Source organism: Equus caballus, chromosome 11 (assembly GCF_041296265.1).
Source record: "Equus caballus isolate H_3958 breed thoroughbred chromosome 11, TB-T2T, whole genome shotgun sequence".
NCBI classification, from domain to species: Eukaryota; Metazoa; Chordata; class Mammalia; order Perissodactyla; family Equidae; genus Equus; species Equus caballus.
Genome location: NC_091694.1, coordinates 266,350 through 286,720, shown reverse-complemented (window position 1 = coordinate 286,720; position 20,371 = coordinate 266,350). Strand labels below are relative to the sequence as shown.

Here is a 20,371-nt window from a genome sequence, read left to right as displayed (position 1 = left end):
GGCCACGCGGCCTGGAGAGTCAAGGAAGGTGTGGGTAACTGAGAGCAAATACCCCATGGAGACGGGGTGTCCACGCTGCGGGGGGAACACGGGAGCTCTAAGCTGGAGTCACCCTGGGAGGGACGTGCCCCCGGTGCACAGGGGGTCCCGGTGGGTGAGAAGGTGGCTGGGCAGGGCAGGAGCACCCCCAAGGCCTGGTGACAAGGGACCCCAGGCTCCTGGAGGACAGGAGGCACCACCCCTCCTCCCGGCCCCTCCCAACACACTCCAGGAAAGCCGCTGCACTTCACTGCAGGGACGGAGGGGGCGGCACGAGTCAGGAGTCGTGCAGACTGCCCGACAGTGCCGAGAACGCACGGGTGGACGTATTTACCCACATGGAGCCCGTGTCAGAAGAACAGAAGACCAAACACTTCCGTGGATGCAAACCCAACCCTCCCCCAAAACAAGAGCAACCACCAAACCCCAAGCCATGGGGCAGCTGACGCGTGAGGACAGTCCTCCATACGAAACCGCACGTTCACAGAACACGGTGCAGAACTCGAGGAGGCCCCTCTCAAGCCAGAGACTCAGTGCCAAACAGGCAGATGTGCACGAGGCCTGAAGACAGCAGGGGAGCGCTCGGCCACCCGGGGACGACGCAACTCTCACGGCGTGGGGCTTCCTTTGGGACAAAACGGTTCTAACATCAGATCGTGGTGATGGTCGTACTTCCCTGCGAATTTCTAAAATACACTGAGCTGCACGTTGTAACAGGTGAATCGTATGGTATGCGAATTATACCCCAATAAACCTCTTAAATAAAAGAGGATTGGCTAAACTCAAAAAAGAAATAGAGGAAAAAGATAAAATTATATGAGAGATGAAGACTAAATTACAAGGTCCTCAAAGGAAAACAGATTTGAATAAAACTAAGGACACTGAAGAAATGTAGGAAAATAAATAAGAAAATAAAAATTATATAATCAAAGAAGTAAAAAGGGTTAGAGAGAAAGTTGTTGAAATGGAAGATGGTCATAGAGAATCCAGCCAGCGTGTAACCAGAGTCTTAGGGCCACAAAGACAGGGACTGGGTGGGACACGCCTCTACGAATGTTTATCTTCTGACACAAGTGGAAATCATGCAGCAAAACATGGAGGAGACGGGAAAGAGGGAAATAGAATGAGCTCGTTGGTTGTTGTATAGACAATGGGTGGGAGTCAAAATACCTTTAAAAACTGAAAAAAGGCAGAGCAGAAAAGCTTTCAGAAGAATGCACAGGATGGATAGAGACACCTCTAGACCAAGACAGAGACCTCTTTCAATGCCAAGAGAAATTTAAAACACAAGGGCAGGTGATGGCTTCCGGCTCTGGCTGGCTGAGCGTGCGGCCTTGTAGGAGGTCTGTACCCATGAAGAAGGCCAGGGCCTTCAGGGGTGGGGGGACCAGCACAGACTCGCGGGGTGGGCGGGATGAAGTGGACAAAATCCTACCGTTCCCAAGTCCTCAGGACAGAATTTGGGACGAGCAGGACAAGTGGAAGTGAGGGGAAATCTCAGAGACCAAAATGGGAGAAAACACCCACCCCACATACCCAGCAAAGAACACCAACAATTCAACAATAAAAACAACCCCCTTAAAAGTGGGCATAAGATCTGGACACCCCACAAAATAACACACAAGTAGCCAATCGGCACATGAAAAATTGCTCAGCATCGTTAGTCATGTTGGAAACGCAAATTAAAACATAACGAGAAGCCACAGAACTCCGGCCAGAAAGCTGCCCCTGGAGGGACAGACACCAGCCACTGGAAGACGGCCGAGGACGGGCCGCCATGCCTGGGATGGAAACGCATAAAACCAGCAAGCACCCTTGTGCTGCAATTCCAGGCCTGGGCTGCTTCCCAGCAGACTCGAAAGCTCGTCTGGGAGCTCTGTCGTGCTGGGCGGCCGTCCTTCCTGGCCACCCGTCCCCCTGCGGCAGTGACAGCCCCCTCCAGGCCGACCCGCCCAGGCCAGGCCTGCCCTCAGCGGAGCTGCATTCTGAATCTACAAAACTTTTCTTCCTGTTTAAGGGCCTGAAGGGCTGCCTCCTGGGGGCCCAGCAGCTGAGGCTGTTTACCACGGCTGGAGGCCGTCCTCGCCACCATCACACCACCTCCGAGTCTCAGACTCACCTCCGCACGCTGCCTCTGCGAGTGCGTTTCCCGCTAGAAACCCGTCCTGCCCTGTGGCTCGCGAACACCGTTCCCACGCCCCACGGCCAGCTCATCCTCCGAATCCTGCTGCCACCCGGACCCCTGCTGCATCACCTGGACATTGACTGTTCCCTGCTTCGGGCACGCGCCCTTCTCTCCACAGGGCACGAAACACAGCCGTGGTTCTGCACAGGCCTTGGAGGGACCTCGATGCCTCCCTAAGGCCAGGGAGGAGTTGAGGGGCGGTGCCCACACTCAGGCCCAGCTCTCAGGGCGCCAGTGTCCACCTCACAGGGCACACCATGAACAACTGTTCAGCTCAGCCTGTTTCTTTGGAGAGGGCCTGAAGGAACCATGGGAACACTTCACGTCCTCGTCCTGACGGTGAACTCTGCTGCCATCTGTGACATGCCTCCTCACGCCCCAAGCCCTCACCTGCTCCAGCTATGACCCCATCACAGCCCTGGTCCTGGTGCCTGATCCCTGATCTCTGCTCCCTGGTCCTTCATCCCTGGTCTCTGGTCTCTGGCCCCTGATCTCTGGTCCTTGGTCCCTGAGCCCTAGTACAAAAGGAGGGAATACACCTTTTTTTCCTCCAGGAGCTTCCTCTCCAGGCAGAATTAACTTGAGCTGAGTCCTGACATGCTTCCGAATCTAAGGATGCATCAAATCCTTAAAGCAGTGTCTCTCATGGAATGTCTCTTGGTGACCATTTCTGCAGGAGACCATGAGCAGCAGGTCCTTGGATTCAGCTCCAATAAGAGCAGTGGTTTTCGTGGCACCTGCTTGGAGTTAGGGAGCCTTGCTGGGGTGTCCCTTTGCCCACGTTGTTGTCTTACTTTCAGGGAGAAAGCAAGCTGAGAGGCCACCCCACCTGGAAAACAAAGCCTTGGCCCCTGCAGCCCCTGGTGGAGCGGGGGTCCCTGGGGTGGGGGCCGGATCCCTGGGTGCAGGGTGGTGCCACACGTGCACAAGCTCTCTCCACTCATGTGTATTTGGGGAGAAACAGGAACACAAGATGGTGCCCGACAGGCTAAAATTGTGAGTTGTGACTCCTCCAAGAGAATGACCAGGCCTCCCATCCCAGCTGCATGGGGAGAGGGGAAGGTCAATTGGGAACGGGGCAATCACATGTCCACCAGGCGTGGCCTCGGCCAGAGACAGGAGGAGCGCAGTAGGCCCACGGCAGAAACGCTCCTTGCTTGGGCCAATCCTGGGCCGCAAGGGCTGTGTGACCTTGCTAGTGGCAGCCTGGCATGGTGGCAGACCCGCTGGGCGGCCAGTCCCTGGCGCAGACACTGATGGCTGGTCTCTCAGGTGATCTTGTTTATAAACTCCTGGGGGGCATGTCCGGGTGGCTGTGAGGGGCTGTCTGGCCAAGGCAGTGTGGGGGACGGCAGAGTGGCCAGCCTCTCCCTCCAAATGAGGCTGTGTGAACAACAGGCAGGGAGGGAGTGGTGGGGCAGAGGGATGTGAGTGGGATCAGGGAGGGGGTCGGCCCGGAGCCAAGGGTCCATGTGGCTCCTATGCAGTTGGTGAACAGTTGACCCTGCTGTCAAGAGGATGGAATGAGGCTCAGAGTGAGAAAGGCTGTGGCCAAGGCCCCAGGGCAGGTGGTCGAGCCTGGGCCTGCGTCAACACCCACAGCTTGTGGCCTGGGCCCTCACCACCTGCCCTGGGGCCTTGGCCTAGACCCTCTGTTGGCCTTTGTGCATCCAGGCTCCCTCCTGGCCCTGGCCCAGCAGTGGGGGGGGCCACGGGCCCTCATCAGAAGTCAAAACAGCGAAGGCTTGAGGGGCCTCGACAGGCCCAGTGCACCGTCTCCCCCCATGGGGACCAGACCTCAAGTTCTCAAAGCCAATCTAAGGGGGCTCATGGGAAAATAAACTAATTGACCCTAAGAACTAGATTTTAATCGGGAGCAGGAGCAGGGACTCTAAGACTGTCTGGCGAGGGAAGAGTGGGCAGGTCAGCGGCTGGGTCCCCACTCCTAGGCCAGAGGCTAGAGACCAGGGTGAGCTGAGCTCCTGCAGGAGACAGCCCCACAAGAGGGTGAGGGTGCAGAGGAAGGAGCCAGGCTCAGTCTGGACACCAATGCCCAGGGGCTGCCTCCCCCACAGGGAAGGATGGGTTGCTCCTCTCCTGCTGTCACCCAGAGGCAGCACAGCCGACACCGTCCACATTCTACCCTTTCCCACAAAAAGCTTTCAGACTAGGATGAGGTAACCTGGGGCCTGGGCCAGGGCAGGTGCGACTCAGGCGTCCTCAGCCTTCACACAGAAATCCCCTGCTTTCTGCAAAACAAACACGGTGCTCTCTGGGCTGCTCAGCACGGCAGGGCAGGAGAAGTGCTGGGAAGACCTTCACGGAAGGCCATCTCCGAATCCCGGGACCCCGGAAGTGCCCACAGGGTAGGGCTGGGTGCGGGGACCCACACAGGAGGTGACAGCGCCTCCTCCCACCCCAGAGGAGGAATCCACAACGGGACCCACACTTACCTGCCCGCCCTCGTCAAAGGGGCCCACATGGGAAAACCACTCTCGAGAGCAGAACCAGGTGGGCATGACGACAGTGGGGCCATGGGAGGTGAACACCTAGAAGCAATTAATATGGAAGAATTAACAGAGAAGAACAGCTGGGCACACAGTGTGCAATTTATTTCCCACAGAGTGTCATTCAGAGAGCAACCAGCGATTTCGAGGTCCCCTCTTGGTAGATGCAACGATTCATGAGATATTACAGCCAGATCAACGGAGTCCGGCCACCAGAGAACAGAAGGGGGAGGGGCCAAGAGGAAATCAGTGGACAAATCCAGCCAACCCCGGGCCCCTCTTTCGGGATAACGCTCATTCCAGCCCGAGTCCTTCTGGTGGGATAACGCTCATTCCACCCGAGTCCTTCTGTCGGTATAACGCTGATTCCACCCCTAGTCCTTCTGTCAGGATAACGCTCATTCCAGCCCGAGTCCTTCTGTCGGGATAACGCTCATTCCACCCTGGGCCCGTCTTTCGGGATAACACTCATTCCACCCCGAGTCCTTCTGTTGAGATAACGCTCATTCCACCCCAAGTCCTTCTGTGGGGATAACGCTCATTCCACCCTGGGCCCTTCTGTCGAGACAACGCTCATTCTACCCCGAGTCCTTCTGTCGGGATAACACTCATTCCACCCGGAGTCCTTCTGTCGGGATAACGCTCACTCCACCCTGAGTCCTTCTGTCAGGATAACCCTCATTCCACCCCTAGTCCTTCTGTCGGGATAACGCTCATTCCACCCCGAGTCCTTCTGTCGGGATAACGCTCATTCCAGCCCAAGTCCTTCTGTCGGGATAACGCTCATTCCAGCCCAAGTCCTTTGTCGGGATAACGCTCATTCCAGCCCGAGTCCTTCTGGCGGGATAACGCTCATTCCACCCGAGTCCTTGTCGGGATAACGCTCATTCCACCCCGAGTCCTTCTGTCGGGATAACGCTCATTCCACCCCAAGTCCTTCTGTCGGGATAACGCTCATTCCACCCCAAGTCCTTCTGTCGGGATAACGCTCATTCCAGCCCGAGTCCTTCTGTCGGGATAACGCTCATTCCACCCGGAGTCCTTCTGTCGGGATAACGCTCATTCCAGCCCGAGTCCTTCTGTCGGGATAACGCTCATTCCACCCGGAGTCCTTCTGTCGGGATAACACTCATTCCACCCCGGGCCCTTCTGTCGGGATAACGCTCATTCCACCCCAAGTCCTTCTGTCGAGATAACGCTCATTCCAGCCCGAGTCCTTCTGTCGGGATAACGCTCATTCCACCCGGAGTCCTTCTGTCGGGATAACCCTCATTCCACCCGGAGTCCTTCTGTCGGGATAACACTCATTCCACCCCAGGCCCTTCTGTCGGGATAACGCTCATTCCACCCCAAGTCCTTCTGTCGAGATAACGCTCATTCCAGCCCGAGTCCTTCTGTCGGGATAACGCTCATTCCACCCCGGGCCCTTCTGTCGGGATAATGCTCATTCCAGCCCGAGTCCTTCTGTCAGGATAACGCTCATTCCACCCCGGGCCCTTCTGTCGGGATAATGCTCATTCCACCCCGGACCCTTCTGTCCAGATAACCCTCATTCCACCCCGAGTCCTTCTGTCGAGATAACGCTCATTCCACCCTGGGCCTTTCTGTCGGGATAACGCTCATTCCACCCGAGTCCTTGTCGAGATAATGCTCATTCCACCCCGGGCCCTTCTGTTGGGATAACGCTCATTCCACCCGGAGTCCTTCTGTCGGGATAACGCTCACTCCACCCTGAGTCCTTCTGTCAGGATAACCCTCATTCCACCCCTAGTCCTTCTGTCGGGATAACGCTCACTCCACCCTGAGTCCTTCTGTCAGGATAACCCTCATTCCACCCCTAGTCCTTCTGTCGGGATAACGCTCATTCCAGCCCGAGTCCTTCTGTCGGGATAACGCTCATTCCACCCCAGGCCCTTCTGTCGGGATAATGCTCATTCCAGCCCGAGTCCTTCTATCAGGATAACGCTCATTCCACCCCGGGCCCTTCTGTCGGGATAATGCTCATTCCACCCCGGACCCTTCTGTCGGGATAACCCTCATTCCACCCTGGGCCTTTCTGTCGGGATAACCCTCATTCCACCCGGGGCCCTTCTGTCGGGATAACGCTCATTCCAGCCCGAGTCCTTCTGTTGGGATAACCCTCATTCCACCCCGAGTCCTTCTGTGGAGATAACGCTCATTCCAGCCCGAGTCCTTCTGTCGGGATAACGCTCATTCCACCCCGGGCCCTTCTGTCGGGATAACGCTCACTCCACCCTGGGCCCTTCTGTCGGGATAACGCTCATTCCCCCTCAGGCTGTTCTTGGAAACGGTAGATCTCTGTCTACTGGTCACTGGGCTTTCTCTGAACCCAGAAAATGCCTGTGGCTCCCTGTCTGACAGTTTCATAACTTGCACTTCACTGGGGACGAGGGGCCTGTGGGCTGCTGGTGCAGTGAAGCACGACATGCAGACACTTATCCCCGTTTTAAACAAAATGAGCCAGGTTGCGGTGGCTCCACAATCTACACACTTGTGTTAAAACTCACAGAGCTGCACAACAAAAGGGAAAAACAGTGAATTTTACCATGTTAGTTTTAAACAAAATGAGCCAGGTTGTGGTGGTTCCACAATCTACACACTTGTGTTAAAACTCACAGAGCTGCACAACAAAAGGGAAAAACAGTGAATTTTACCATGTTAGTTTTAAACAAAATGAGCCAGGTTGTGGTGGTTCCACAATCTACACACTTGTGTTAAAACTCACAGAGCTGCACAACAAAAAGGAAAAAACAGTGAATTTTACCATGTTAGTTTTAAACAAAATGAGCCAGGTTGCGGTGGTTCCACAATCTACACACTTGTGTTAAAACTCACAGAGCTGCACAACAAAAGGGAAAAAACAGTGAATTTTACCATGTTAGTTTTAAACAAAATGAGCCAGGTTGCGGTGGCTCCACAATCTATGCACTTGTGTTAAAACTCACAGAGCTGCACAACAAAAGGAAAAAACAGTGAATTTTACCATGTTAGTTTTTTTAAAAGTACATATTTTCTAGTTTAAATGGTTTTTCCACACATAATGAGGCCTAGGATAGGGCACATATTTGCAAAAAAAACCTCTTATGCACACACGTTCCTCACTATATAGAAATGCACACAGATGTACGTGCACTCACACTCACGTACACACACAGACACGCAAGCAGTGGCCAGCAGCCTCTCTAGTCCATTACACTGTCCGACATGAAGACTGACAATGGGGGACAGGCCACTGTGTGGAGACCAGCTCTGGGGCCGTCTCCATGCACTGGGCCCCCGGAGCTGTGGGGTGGACATGGTCCCTCCCCGAGAAGCCCAGACCCTTGTGTTCTCTGCTCACTCCAGACCCTCACGTCCCTCTGTGGAAACGATGCTGGCCCCAGATGACCAGGGAGAAACTGCATTTGTGGAAATTTTTCTTTGACGACACAGGGAAGAAATGAGGTGGGGCAGTCAAGGGATGCTGTGATTTCTCAGAGCAGGTCTCCAGGCGCAAGGGAGCCCCTGTCCCCACGGAGATGGGGGAAGGGAGCAGGTCCACCTGGAGACGCCAGCCGAGCCGGGAGAGGCGTGAGCCAGGGCCACTTGGGCGTGCTGAGTGTTTGGTTTAGGTTGTGGTTTCCAGCAGGACGGGACTTGAGAGGGTTTCCACAGCCCCTTTGATACGGACCCTGATATCAGTTTCCCCACATTAAACCCAGCATATATGGGGTTAAAACCAAAACACTCATTCCCTGCTTACTCTCTGGCTTCCTGGCTCCAGAATCCACCATCCTCCATGGAGACAGACACAGCCAAGGACAAGCACCTGGACTATCTCCTCCCTGCAAAGAGACACAGTGGGTCTCTTTGACTGGTGGGGAAGCTGCTGACCAGGAAGGTCACGGGCTCCCTCCTCTCTGCAAGTGTCTCAAGGCCAAAGACAGGCTGGTGAGAAAGCTCCCACCAGCAAGGCCATATGCTCCTACCTAAAACCCCAAATAAAAATCCTTCCTTTTAGCTTTTCGGGGAGTTTTGGATTTCAGCGTTAGCTGCCCTCTCCTTGCTCAGTGCTGTGCAATAATAAAATTCCTACTTTCTTCCACCACCCCTTGTGTCAGAGATTGGCTTGCTGTGCAGCGGGTGAGCGAACTCACTTCAGGTTCAGTACCACCTTTGGGATGTGCAGTCCCCAGTGCTGGGCTCCCTTTAAACTGCAGTCACGTGGACTACTCCCGTGCCCTGATGTGGAGAGCGCACTGCAGCAGGCACCCAGTGGGCAGCGACCTGGGCCCGCAGTGGGGCCGAGTGAGCTGCGCCCTCAGCACACGGGTCTCCCGCTTGCCCTCTAGGACCCTGACACCCGAGGGGCTGGCTCCCTTCCTTGTCCGTCCACAGGAGAGCAGGGAGGCCTGAGGGAAGATGGCACCCAGGTCCTGTCCCCATCGGCCTCCGGCCAGCTGACCCAGGAACGCAGTAGAGCCCTCAGGAGACCGTGTCGAAGGTTCAGGAGGGTATCCTGCCTCCAAACTCCCGGGAACCCATCACAAGAAGCCTTGACCAGAACTGTCTCAGGGGAAGACCAGCCTTCCTCCACAGCGGCCCGTTTGGGCGGCGGGTGCACTCACGTCAGGTGCCCCGAGCAGCCAGGACAGGCCTCCCAGCCCTCAGCCCCCATGTCACATCAGCCAGGCCCAGGGTCGGACAGGTCAGCAAGACTCAGGGTTGGTTCCTTGGCACAGTCACTCTTCTGCCTCCTTTGCCCCCATGGGCTCAGGCTGGTCAGATGGCCCAGGATGGGCAGACAGGGTCTCCCGGCTTCTCTGGGCTTTGCCTGCCAGCCGCACAATGTCTGGTCTGGGCCTTGGAGGTCCCACTGCCCGCGACGGCTGGAGACCAGGACACAGGGCTCTCCCCTCAGCATTCTGGGGGCAGGAGACAGATGGGACAGGCCCCCGCCTCCCTCCCCTCAGCCGTCACCAGTCCCACACTGACGGACTGGGCCAGAACCCGAGGCAGGGGAGGAGGAGGACAGCAGCACCCCAGAGGGAGGGGTCCCAGGAAGCCCAGAACGGCCCCCGGCACAGGGAGCAGAGCCTTCCACCCTGAAAAGCCCCACACCACATGCACTAGCATGCTCATACACATACACAACACACAAACACACATACGTACACTGTGCACAAACACGTGCATACATACACACGTGTGCTCATACACATATATCTACACACCACACCCCTACAATACAAGTGTGCACATACACATGTGTGCACACACCACACATACACAGACACATACCTTCACACACATTGACACACACACGTGCACACACACTCCGTTTCTCACTGGTCCTGGGCAGGCCTCCTCAAGGGCAGGCGCACCCCTGGTAGGAGGGGATCTGTAGGAGTTGAAGACCTTGGTCCCTAAGTCCCGCTCACTCCTGATCCAATCAGAGGGGACCAGACGGAATCCCCGGGTGCAGGGGACACTGCTGCACAGGGGTGCCGCCCATACTCTTCAGCCCAGGACAGGGGCTTCCACTTCGCCAGTCCAGTGGCCTGCTGTCCAGACCCTCAGCAGGCAGGGACACTCGGGAGGGTCCCTGGGGGGAGCCAGGTGAGGTCTGAGGAGCCCCCAGGGGCAAGGTCCCCACGCTGGGAACGGGGTTGCAGCCTCCTGTATGGCACCAGCAACTTCCCCTCCAAGACGGGTGCCTCACTACTGGCCAAGGTCTTGCCCAGTCCAGAGTCCCAGCATCAGCAGCATGACGGTATTTACTGACAGCCAGGGTGTGTGCTACTAACACGACTGAGTTTAGTGACCAACAGCCACTTGGCTCCTGAGCTTCGAAACTTGGCGTTTTATTTAATACAGACGGGCTCTGCTCATGGGCCCCATCTCAGCTGCTCGGGTGGCTGCACAGAGCACCACAGGCCAGCGGCTCCAACAACACACACCAACTTCTCACACTGAAGGCTGGAGCCTGGGCTCAGGATGCTGGCAGGGGCGGGGTCTGGGGAGGCCTCCTTCCTGGTTTGCATGCGGCCGCCTTCTCGACGCACTCTCACCAGCAGAGAGGGAGAGCGAACTCTGATGTCTCTTACGAGCACACTGACCGCAGCAGGGCCCCATCCTCCCGACTTCATCTAACCCTGATCACCTCCCAGTTCCGTCCCATTATGGGGTCAGGGCTTCAACACAGAAATCTAGGGGGACACAAACATGAAGTCCACGACAAGCACACCCTCCATTCTCAGACCACCCCGCTCCACTCCGGCCTCCTTGCTCCCCTCTGACTTCCAACATTGGGGTCTCCAGAGCTCTGCTCCATGGACTCTCCCCAGGGATCCTGCCAGCACTGACCACTCATCCCTTAACGGCCCCCAAGTTCTAGATACATACCTGGCTGCCCACTGACGGCTCCCCGGTTACATACGGGGGACTCCAGGGACTTTTTCACAGCTTTACCGAGGCAGGATTGACATGCAATACACTGTACATATTTTAAGTGTGTAGGTTGATAAACCTGACCTATGTATACACCGCTGAAGCACTCAGCACCCCCCAAGCTTCCTTGTGCCCCTGCCATCTTCTGGCCGCTTCCCTCAGGCAGCTGCTGATTTGCTTTCTATCACAAATAAACTGGCTTGTACTTCCTAGAATCTCACATAAGTGGAGCCTCCTGACTCAGGACCACACGTCTGCTCAAAACCACAGCTGTTCTCCATTCTCCCACTGAGCGATGGCCGGTTGTTCCCAGCCTCTGCAACGGCCACTCAGGCAAGTCTCCGTGGGCAGCGCTTTCACTTCTCTTGGTGAATACCCATGGCGGGCGGGGCTGGAAATCATGGTAGTTGTATGATGAGCTTTTAAAAAACCGCTGAACTCTTTTCCAGGCATTGAATCTCTTCAAGTCCACCAGTGGTGTGTGGGAGTCCCAGGAGCTCCACACGTTCATAGCCTTGGGATGGCCAGCTTTTCATTTAAGACATGGCAACAGCACGGAACGGCATCTCACCAAGGATCTTACACTTCCCCAGTGACCAATGATGCAGCGCAAACCTACCGGCCATATACCTTACCTGCTGAAGCATCTGTTCAAATCATTGGCCCGTTTTTTATTGGGAAGTTTGTTTTCTTATCATCGAGTCTTGAGAGCTTTAGAGAACTCTCACTTTCTGACACAAGTCCTTTGTTAGATATGGTTTACATGTATTTTCTCCCAGCCTCATGGCTTGCCTTTTCATTCTCTTAACAATGTCTGTGAAAGAAGACTGAAATGTTGATCAAGTCCAATTTACCCACTTTTTTCTCTTATGGATTATGATGTTGGGGTCCCATCCATGAGCTTTTTGCCTAACCCAGAGTCACAAAGATTCTTCCATGTTTTCTTCCACGAGTTTTATAGATTTAAGTTTTTCCTTTAGTCCTAGGATCCATTTTGAGCTGACTCTGATATATGGTGTGAGGTATCTGAAGTCCCACTGTGTTGCACTAGGACGTCCAAACGCTCCAGCACCCTCCGTTGAAAAGATTCTATCTTTCTCCACCAAACTGCATTTGCACTGGGATTCAGCAGCACGTGTACATCAGTCTGGGGAGGACTGGCGTCTCTGCAGGACTGAGTCTTCCACGAGCACAGCGTCTCTCTCCACTGACTTAGGTCGTAATTTCTTTCAGTAACTGTGTTCGTTTCCTGTGGCTACTGTAACAAATCACCACAAACTTTGTGTCTTAAAAACCACAGAAATTTATTTTCTTACAGTTCTGGAGGCCAGCAGTCCTAAAGGGGTCTCACATGGGAGGCCAGGGGCCAGCAGGCCACCCTCCAGTCAGAGGCGGCGGGGGCGGGCTGCCTCTCCCAGCTTCTGGTGGCCACCAGCACGCCTTGGCTCCTGGCCTCCACTTCGCCTCAGCCGGCAGCTCGGTGTCTCCTCTCCCTGACCCGGCTTCCTTCATGGCTGCCTCCTCGTGCGTCACTGTCACAGCTCCCTCTGCCTCCCACTTATCAGGACACTCGTGATGGCATCTAGGGCCACTGGGTATCCAGGACACTCTCCCCGTCTCAAGGTCCATAACTGGATCACACTCACAAAGACCCTTTTCCCTGTAAGGTGACATTTCCAGCATCCCCTCCAGGTGACAGTTTTTGAAGACATTTCTGGAGGTCACACCTGTGGTGGGGGTGGGGGGTGACGGGTGAGGAGGGTACTACTGGCATCTAGTTGGTAGATGCCAGAGACAGGGAAACGATATTTTAACTGTAAGGAAATACGCTGCACTCTCAACAACACAAAAATTAAGAAGACTGACGATACCTGGTAAAAATCTTATACGTTGCAGAAGGGACCGTAAAATAGATAGCCACTTTGCAAACAGTCGAGCAGGTGCTGGGACCTTCCATGCACTAGGTACCCAAGAAAGATGAAAATATATGCCCACACAAAACTTGTCCACGAACGTTCGAGACAGACAAAAACTGGAAGCAACCTTATGTCCATCAACAACAACTGGACAGACACTGTGGATGGCTGTGCAATCAGACCCCCCCCCCCCCCCGCAGTTAAATGAGGGAACTGTGATACAGGCAACAACGTGGATCAACGTCTACATAGTTGCTGAGTGAAAGAAAGCAACCACCATAATGTACGGTTCCATTTACGTGAAATCTTAAAAATGGGAACTGCAGTGACTAGCGACAGAAATCAGATCAGCGGGTGCCCGCGGCTGAGGTGGCTGGGCCTGACTACAGAGACAAACTTAAAAAATCTGCCACAAAATCTTTGCCACCAGCAAGGAACTCCCAGCAGGAACCTTCTGAAGTGGTTTAGGGCCGTTCTCTGAGCCCCGCCTTCTGCATGTGTGTGTTCCAGTGCTCTGGGAGCTGCTGTGCAGGGTCCCGATAGCCAGGCCTGCCACGTGGCTCTGGGCAGGTGGCTCCTTATCGACAACAGCACGGAAGGGCCCCGAGGCTCTCTGTACGCCAGCATTTTCTAGCAAATGCAAAACCTCAGTCCCAAGGAATGTGCTGACGAGTTCCCCTGACCGTCAGCGCAAACTTGATTTCACACTGTTATCTGGGAACTATCACAAGCAGAAACTCAGCTTCCAGGGCATCTTCTGGCAAGCTGACTTTGCAGCAAACCAACACCTTGTGTTTCAGCTGCTCCACTCGGCTGTGGGCCTGACCAGAGAAAGCAGACCCAGAGCCCAACCACACTGGGCGTGTGAGCGAGTGTCCACTGACGGACGAGCTGTGAGTGAGGCACACACAGGAAGACTTGGTATGAAAAGAAAAACGTGAAAGATCTCACTGATATTTTTATATTGATTACAAGCTGAAATAATTTTTCATATGTATTTTGTATATATTAGCTTAAATAAAATATATTATTATAATTAAATTAATCAGCTTCTTTTTACCTTTTTAATGTAACTACTAAGGATTTTTAAGCTGCATTTTGGGTTGCGTTTGTGGTTATATTTACTGTCCACAAAACAGTTCAATCCGCTCTTTAGCGATGCAGACCCATGAAGGAAGCAGGAGGAAATGCACCCAGGCGGCAAAGACTGACTCAGACGGTGGTCACCTCTGGCAAGGGGGAAGGGGTCTGGGCAGCAGACAGCCAGGGCTGTCACCAGGCTCGGCCGAGCATCAGGCCTGGGCGCGCGGGACCCTGCGAGCCTCTCTCCTCCCTGTGCTGACCATCTGGCACCTTCTGCGGGCTGAGGCTGGATGGGGCCATAGGCTGAGAGGCAGGGCCACACGCCCGCTGCACGAACCAGGCCAGGCCTGCAGGAGCGGAAAGGGCCTGGGTCCAGGGGAGGGGCAGGGAGTTCTGGGAACCCACTGTTCTGACAGGACACGGCGGGCGTCCCCCTGAAGATGTGGAACAACTGTGCGACCAAGAGGCCCCAAGGACAGGAGGCTGCCCCGAGCTCAGGCTCCCTTTGAGGTGCTGCCGTGTACGGCCGCCAGCCTGGGTGGGCCCGCCATGGGGGCCACGGGCAAGACTTGAAATATTTGGAAGTTAAAACAACATACTTCTAAATTTCCCATGGGTCAAAAAGGAAAAAAAAAAATAAGAAACTTAGAAAATATTTTGAACCAAATGAAAATAACATATCAAAATTGTGGGATGCAGCCAGCATAGTATTTAGAGAAAATTTTACAGCTTGAAATGCTTGTATTAGAAAAGAAGTAAGGTCTCAAATCAATGATCTAACCTTCCACCTTAAGAAGACAGAAAAGCAAAGAGAAGAAAGGACACAATGGACATGACAGCAGAAACCCATGAAACAGAAAACAGACAAGAACATCCATCAAACCAAATGCTTATTTTTGAAAAAAAAATAATACAATAAATCAACAAATCTCTAACTTATGTGATCAAAATAAAAGCTAAAAGACACAAATGGCCCATGTGAGGAATGAAGGAAGGTGAGTCATTATAGACCCTATGACGTTAGCAGGGCAGTAAGGGAACATTATTAACAAGCTGATGCCAATAAAATCAATGACTCAGAAAAATGGAGAAATTCCTTGAAAGACACAAATTACAATACAACTCAGAAGACACAGCTGTCTAAGTAGCCCGCCCTCTATGTATTAAAAACTGGAATTCACATCGTAAAACCATCACTGGTGCATTCCATCAAACTAGACGAAGAAAGAGCACCAATCTCACATAAGCTCCCTCAAAATAAAGGAGGGGAACATATCTCAACTCCTCTTGTGAGGTCAGCATTAACTTGATACCAAAACCAGACGAAAATACCACAAGGGACCCACAGACCAACGTCCCTTTTGAACACAGATGCAAAAGCTCTTATCAGCTGTGAGCACTGGACCCAGACACCACATCCTCACCAAGTGGTGATTATTCTACCAACCAAGTTTGGTTTAACGGTTAAAAATCAATCAATGCAATTTACCGTCTTATCATAATAAAGAGAAAAGTCACATGGTCATTTAAAAGACACAGAAGAAGCATCAGACAAAATTCAACACCCAGTGAAGGTATGGCCTCTCAGAATGCGAAGAGAAGGGAATTTACTCAACCTGACGATGGATGGCCAACATCTCCCCGCGGGTGAGAACCTGAGAGCTTTGTCCGCATCGGGATCACGCAAGAAAGCCCACTCCCACTGCACCTCAGCATTGCACGGGAGCTCTGCTCAGTCTGACAGATGCTCGGATAGCAGAATATCCACAAAAGCTACCACACTAACAAGGACGCCGAGCACAGACACAGCATCCAAGACCAATATATAGAAATTGATTGTATTTCTATATACCGTTCATTTCTAGCAATGAACATTTGGAAATGGAAAGTCAAAAATCAACACCATATACAATAGCATCAAAAATACTAAATATTTATGGATAAGCTTAATAAAATATGTGCACAACCCTGAAACTATAAAACGACTCTGAGAGTAAAAAATGTCTGGGTGAAACCGTTACGACGTCAGCCGTCTCAATCAATCTACACGGTCACTGCAATCTCAAAATCTCAGATGTTTCATAGAAATCTACAAGCTGGGTCTAAATTTATAGAGAATTGGAAAAAACAGACAATATTTTCTACAAAAGAAAAATGTTGGTGCACTTACATAATGTGCTCTAGACTCACTCTGCAGCTGCATCATCGGGACTGACGTGGGGAGGGACGCACGGATCCACAAGCAGTCCAGAAACTGGCCCACACATATGTGTCCCAATGCTTGTCAACAAAAGTGCTCAGACTATCCAATGAGGAGACTATGGGCTTTTCAACAAACAGGGGCAGGGTGAGCACACGGTGGGGGGCGGGGGGGGGGTGGTGGGAGCATGCACATGTGTTTGTGAGCAACAGAGAGGGAGAGAAAAGTGAGCATGCACACCTGCACAGTGGTGAGACAGCTAATTCAAACGCAACACACTGGATGTGGGCTGTGCGGGCCACGTGGGTGTGAGGGTGTACATGCGCGTCTGCATGTGTGTGCACATCTGTGTCTGTGCATATGCACGTGTGTATCTGTGTGTGTGCTTGTGCATATGCATGTGTGCATCTGTGAACATGTGCCTGTGCATGTGTCTGTGTGTTTGCATCTGTGCATTGTGTCTGTGCATATGCGTGTGTCTGCACCTATGCATGTGTATGCATGTGTGTGTGTGTGTATATATGTACACATGTGCAGCCTCCCTGGAGAGACTATTTAAAGGGGGCAGGGGGTCCTGGTTAAAATGCCTCTCCAAATGCTACTGATTCCACACGTCAGGAGCATTTGGGTCATGACAGGGTGAGCTGCTCAGCATGGACTCACGACCAATCCTTCCCAGTTGCATACATGTGTTTTTTCCATGGTTGACGGCTTTTCTCCCAGCTGATGGTCAGCTCCTGACTGCTTCAGGGACAGCCCCCCCCCGACCTGCCGCCCAGCTGCTCCAGATGAGGCAAGAAGACGAGGTTGACAGAGGCTACACGCACAGCTGGGAGCCTCAACAGCTGCTATTGCGGCCCCGCTCTGCAGGAATCACACTCAGTCTGCTGGCGATGCGGTGTTCACCACAAAGCCGGCTGCAGACAGAGAGCTGCCTGGATGCTGTCACACACAGGTCCCGCCTTCCATCCTTAAAGTGCAAGTTTACATCACACATCTTTCATTTCCTATGACTCGACCATTTTCATGAATTATGTGTTCAAGTTATTTTAGTCATTCTTGACTTAAGTCAAATAACCTCCAAAATAAGTGCTCTCACTCAGACGGTCCCAGGCTGCATGTGTGGCCACCCCCAGTTTTCCACTCGTACGAACAGTGCTGACTCTTTCTTGTGTCGTCACAAATAGCCACTGAGCTCCTCCAACGAAGTGTCATTTCAGTGACTGCGCTTTTCAACTCCAGGATTTCTTTCTGCTGTTTTTTAAAATAATTTCTGTCTCTTTGTTGAGACTCTATTTGCTGTGTCATTATCATCATACTCTCCTGTTTCCTGTAATTCTTGAAATATCTCCAGTAGTTGCTCTGGAGTCTGTGCAGCTGGCCTCTCAGGGACAGTTGCTGCTGCTGCTGCTTTTCCCTGTGCAAGAGGAGTATTTTTCTTTACTCCTTTGCAAAATAAAAAAATGTTTTATTCTCATACTAAAAACTGGACACTTTGTATACATATCATAGCAGTTCTAGATTCTGATGCCTTCCCTCCCTGAGGATTGTTACTACAGGTCCCTTTCCTTGTTGTCTGTTTAACTTGCTTGGACTAAGTCTGTGGAACCTGTGGAGCGTGGCTCTTGACGTCTCTGCTCAGTTTTTACTTCTCAGTCTTTTCCATGTTGAAGACTGTGCCCGCAGGCTTGGTGAGCCCACGACTGGTCAGAGCTGTGCTCTCACACCTCAGAGAAGAGGCTTCCACCCTCCGGTGATGGAGCTGCGTGTGTATGTCGAGAGGGATTTCAAAGTCCAGACTGTTTGAGTCTGCCCCAGGCTTCACTTTCTGCTGGACCCTCCTACATCCTCTCTGTGCAGCCCGTGTGCCTGGGGTTAGCTGGCCGTGTGGACGGCTTGGGCTGTCTCCATCTCTCCTGTATGGCTATGTGGAGAGTTTACCAAAATGTCCCCAGAAGGCAGGCACACACCAGGTGGGGGTGGGAGATGCTCCCAGGAGGTGGGCGAGCTGCACACTGACCCCAAAATGACAGTCACCTGAGATCCAGAGCAGGCCTCGTCCCCATCCCCCTGGCCCCAGCACACGCTCGACTGTTTCCCCGCATAGCAGACCACGACGAAGGAGCTCCTGAGAAGCCTGGGCACCAAGCGCATCTGAACTTCAGACTGAATCTTAGTGAAACCACACATCCCAAAAGCCCATCTTCCACTTTGGAACTCTCAGGCTTGGCTGACAGAAGAATCGCTAGAAATTCCGGGAGACATGCCAGCGGCCTTTCAGAAAAGGGGCAAAGGGGACTGGAGTGTGCCGGGTTCTGTGAACCTTGAGGAACATCGGATGCTGTCAGAGGACGCTGCAGAGTGTCCCAGCACGACATGTGTCCAGGGTCCAGGCAGCAGGCCCATGCAGACGCCCACTCGACGAAGCAGATGTTCATTACAGGTCAGCGTGCTGGTCCTCAACGGTCCTTCATCTGGGCCCAAAGGAAAAGGGCCTCAGCAGGGTGCACAGGTGGTCTGCTTAGCTGAACTTTCTGGAAGGAATGAAGAACAGAGGACCAAAGGCTCAGCCACCCCTTCATGTCTCCAGCTGTCTCTGAGAACTGGTCACCTGAGGCCGGGCAGACGTAGTCAGGGCCATCGCTCCTTCCCACCCACATGATCCGGCACCGTCTTGTCCTACCGAGGTGCGCCAGGACCAGGACTCAGGCCCATCTGCTGCCCGGGAGATGGAAACGCGGTAGACTTAATGCTTTAGCACAGTACTCTTCTGCAGAGGAAAGAGACGACCACTAGAGGCTGAAACCTTGCTCTCAATGAAGTGAATAACACACACTTAGAAAACTGCAGACAGGCCTCACATCCCGAATCCTGAGCAGAGACAACAGCGGAGGAGGCTCCGGGTGGCTGACAGGCATCTCCATGCTCCCAGCTGACCAGCACGCTCCCCAGGGGCTTGGGTGCTGGAACGTAACCTACTAAATGGGACTAAGCGAGAACACACCACAGCCACCAACAGGCAGGTGACGGCACTGGGCACAATTTTTTAAATATTTCTATGAAAAAATTGAGACTGACTTGAAATAAAAGGATTTGGCATCTGTGAATTAAATGTGAAGTCACTTGGACTGAGAGGTACTCCCCCTGAAGTGAAGAGAAATCAGGGTTTACAGAAGATTTCAAAAGCAGCTCCATTTCCTGAGAGGCCCTCTAGCAGCACATGGGCCATGCTGAAGCCCCCATGGCCTTGAGTCTCGGCGCCCCGTGTCCTCAAGTCCTCATGACACCCCCGTGTCCTCGAGTCTCAGCGCCCCGTGGCCTCGAGTCCTCAGGACGCCCCCGTGTCCTTGAGTCTTGGTGTCCCGTGGCCTCAAGTTCTCAGGACGCCCCCATGTCCTCGAGTCTCGGTGCCCGTGGCCTTGAGTCCTCACGACACCCTGTGTCTTCATGATGCCCTCGTGTCCTTGAGTCTCGGTGCCCCATGGCCTTGAGTCTTCACAACGCCCTTGTGTCCTTGAGTGTTAGCGCCCTGTGGCCTCAAGTTCTCATGACGCCATCACAAGGAGAGCAGGAGCATCTGCCATGGGCTTTCCTGTGATGGACATGCACACACAGCACATGTGTTCCTGGTGGTCTGTGCCCTTCTGGTCAGTCTCATGTCTGCACAGGACACACTTCGGGATGACGCAGGATGGAGACTGCTGTGGCCGGACTTAGGAGCAGGGAGAGGCTTCCACAAGAGCTGATTGTGCCTCCACGACAACACGCTACAGTGCCAGTGGCTCAGTCCACCGGTTTTCACACACATCCTCCTGTCACACCCATCCCACACAGACGGAGGCCGACTGACCAAGTTTCCTGGTTCAAAAACCTGCCCGTGGTAGTGGGAGCTAGGGGGACTGGCTCTCACATCTAGTCATAGCTGCTGCAGAACAACCATTTCATTTCGCTCCTGTTGGGGGGTTGGGAACTTGGGATAGGTTCAGCCGGG

The 20,371-nt window shown here is 53.3% G+C and overlaps 1 protein-coding gene across 50 annotated transcripts in view; it reads right to left on the bottom strand.

Moving 5' to 3' along the window:
- B3GNTL1 (UDP-GlcNAc:betaGal beta-1,3-N-acetylglucosaminyltransferase like 1) overlaps nucleotides 1–20,371 on the bottom strand; it is a 154,582-nt gene that overhangs the window by 47,961 nt on the left and 86,250 nt on the right. For all 50 annotated transcript variants that reach the window (XR_011423105.1, XR_011423106.1, XR_011423107.1 and 47 more), the window contains one exon: nucleotides 4,678–4,773. Coding sequence is in view for 43 of the 50 variants with exons in the window: in XM_070226714.1 (XP_070082815.1) it covers nucleotides 4,678–4,773 (96 nt within the window). In the remaining 7 variants the exon portion in view is untranslated. The remainder of the gene's footprint in view (nucleotides 1–4,677; nucleotides 4,774–20,371) is intronic.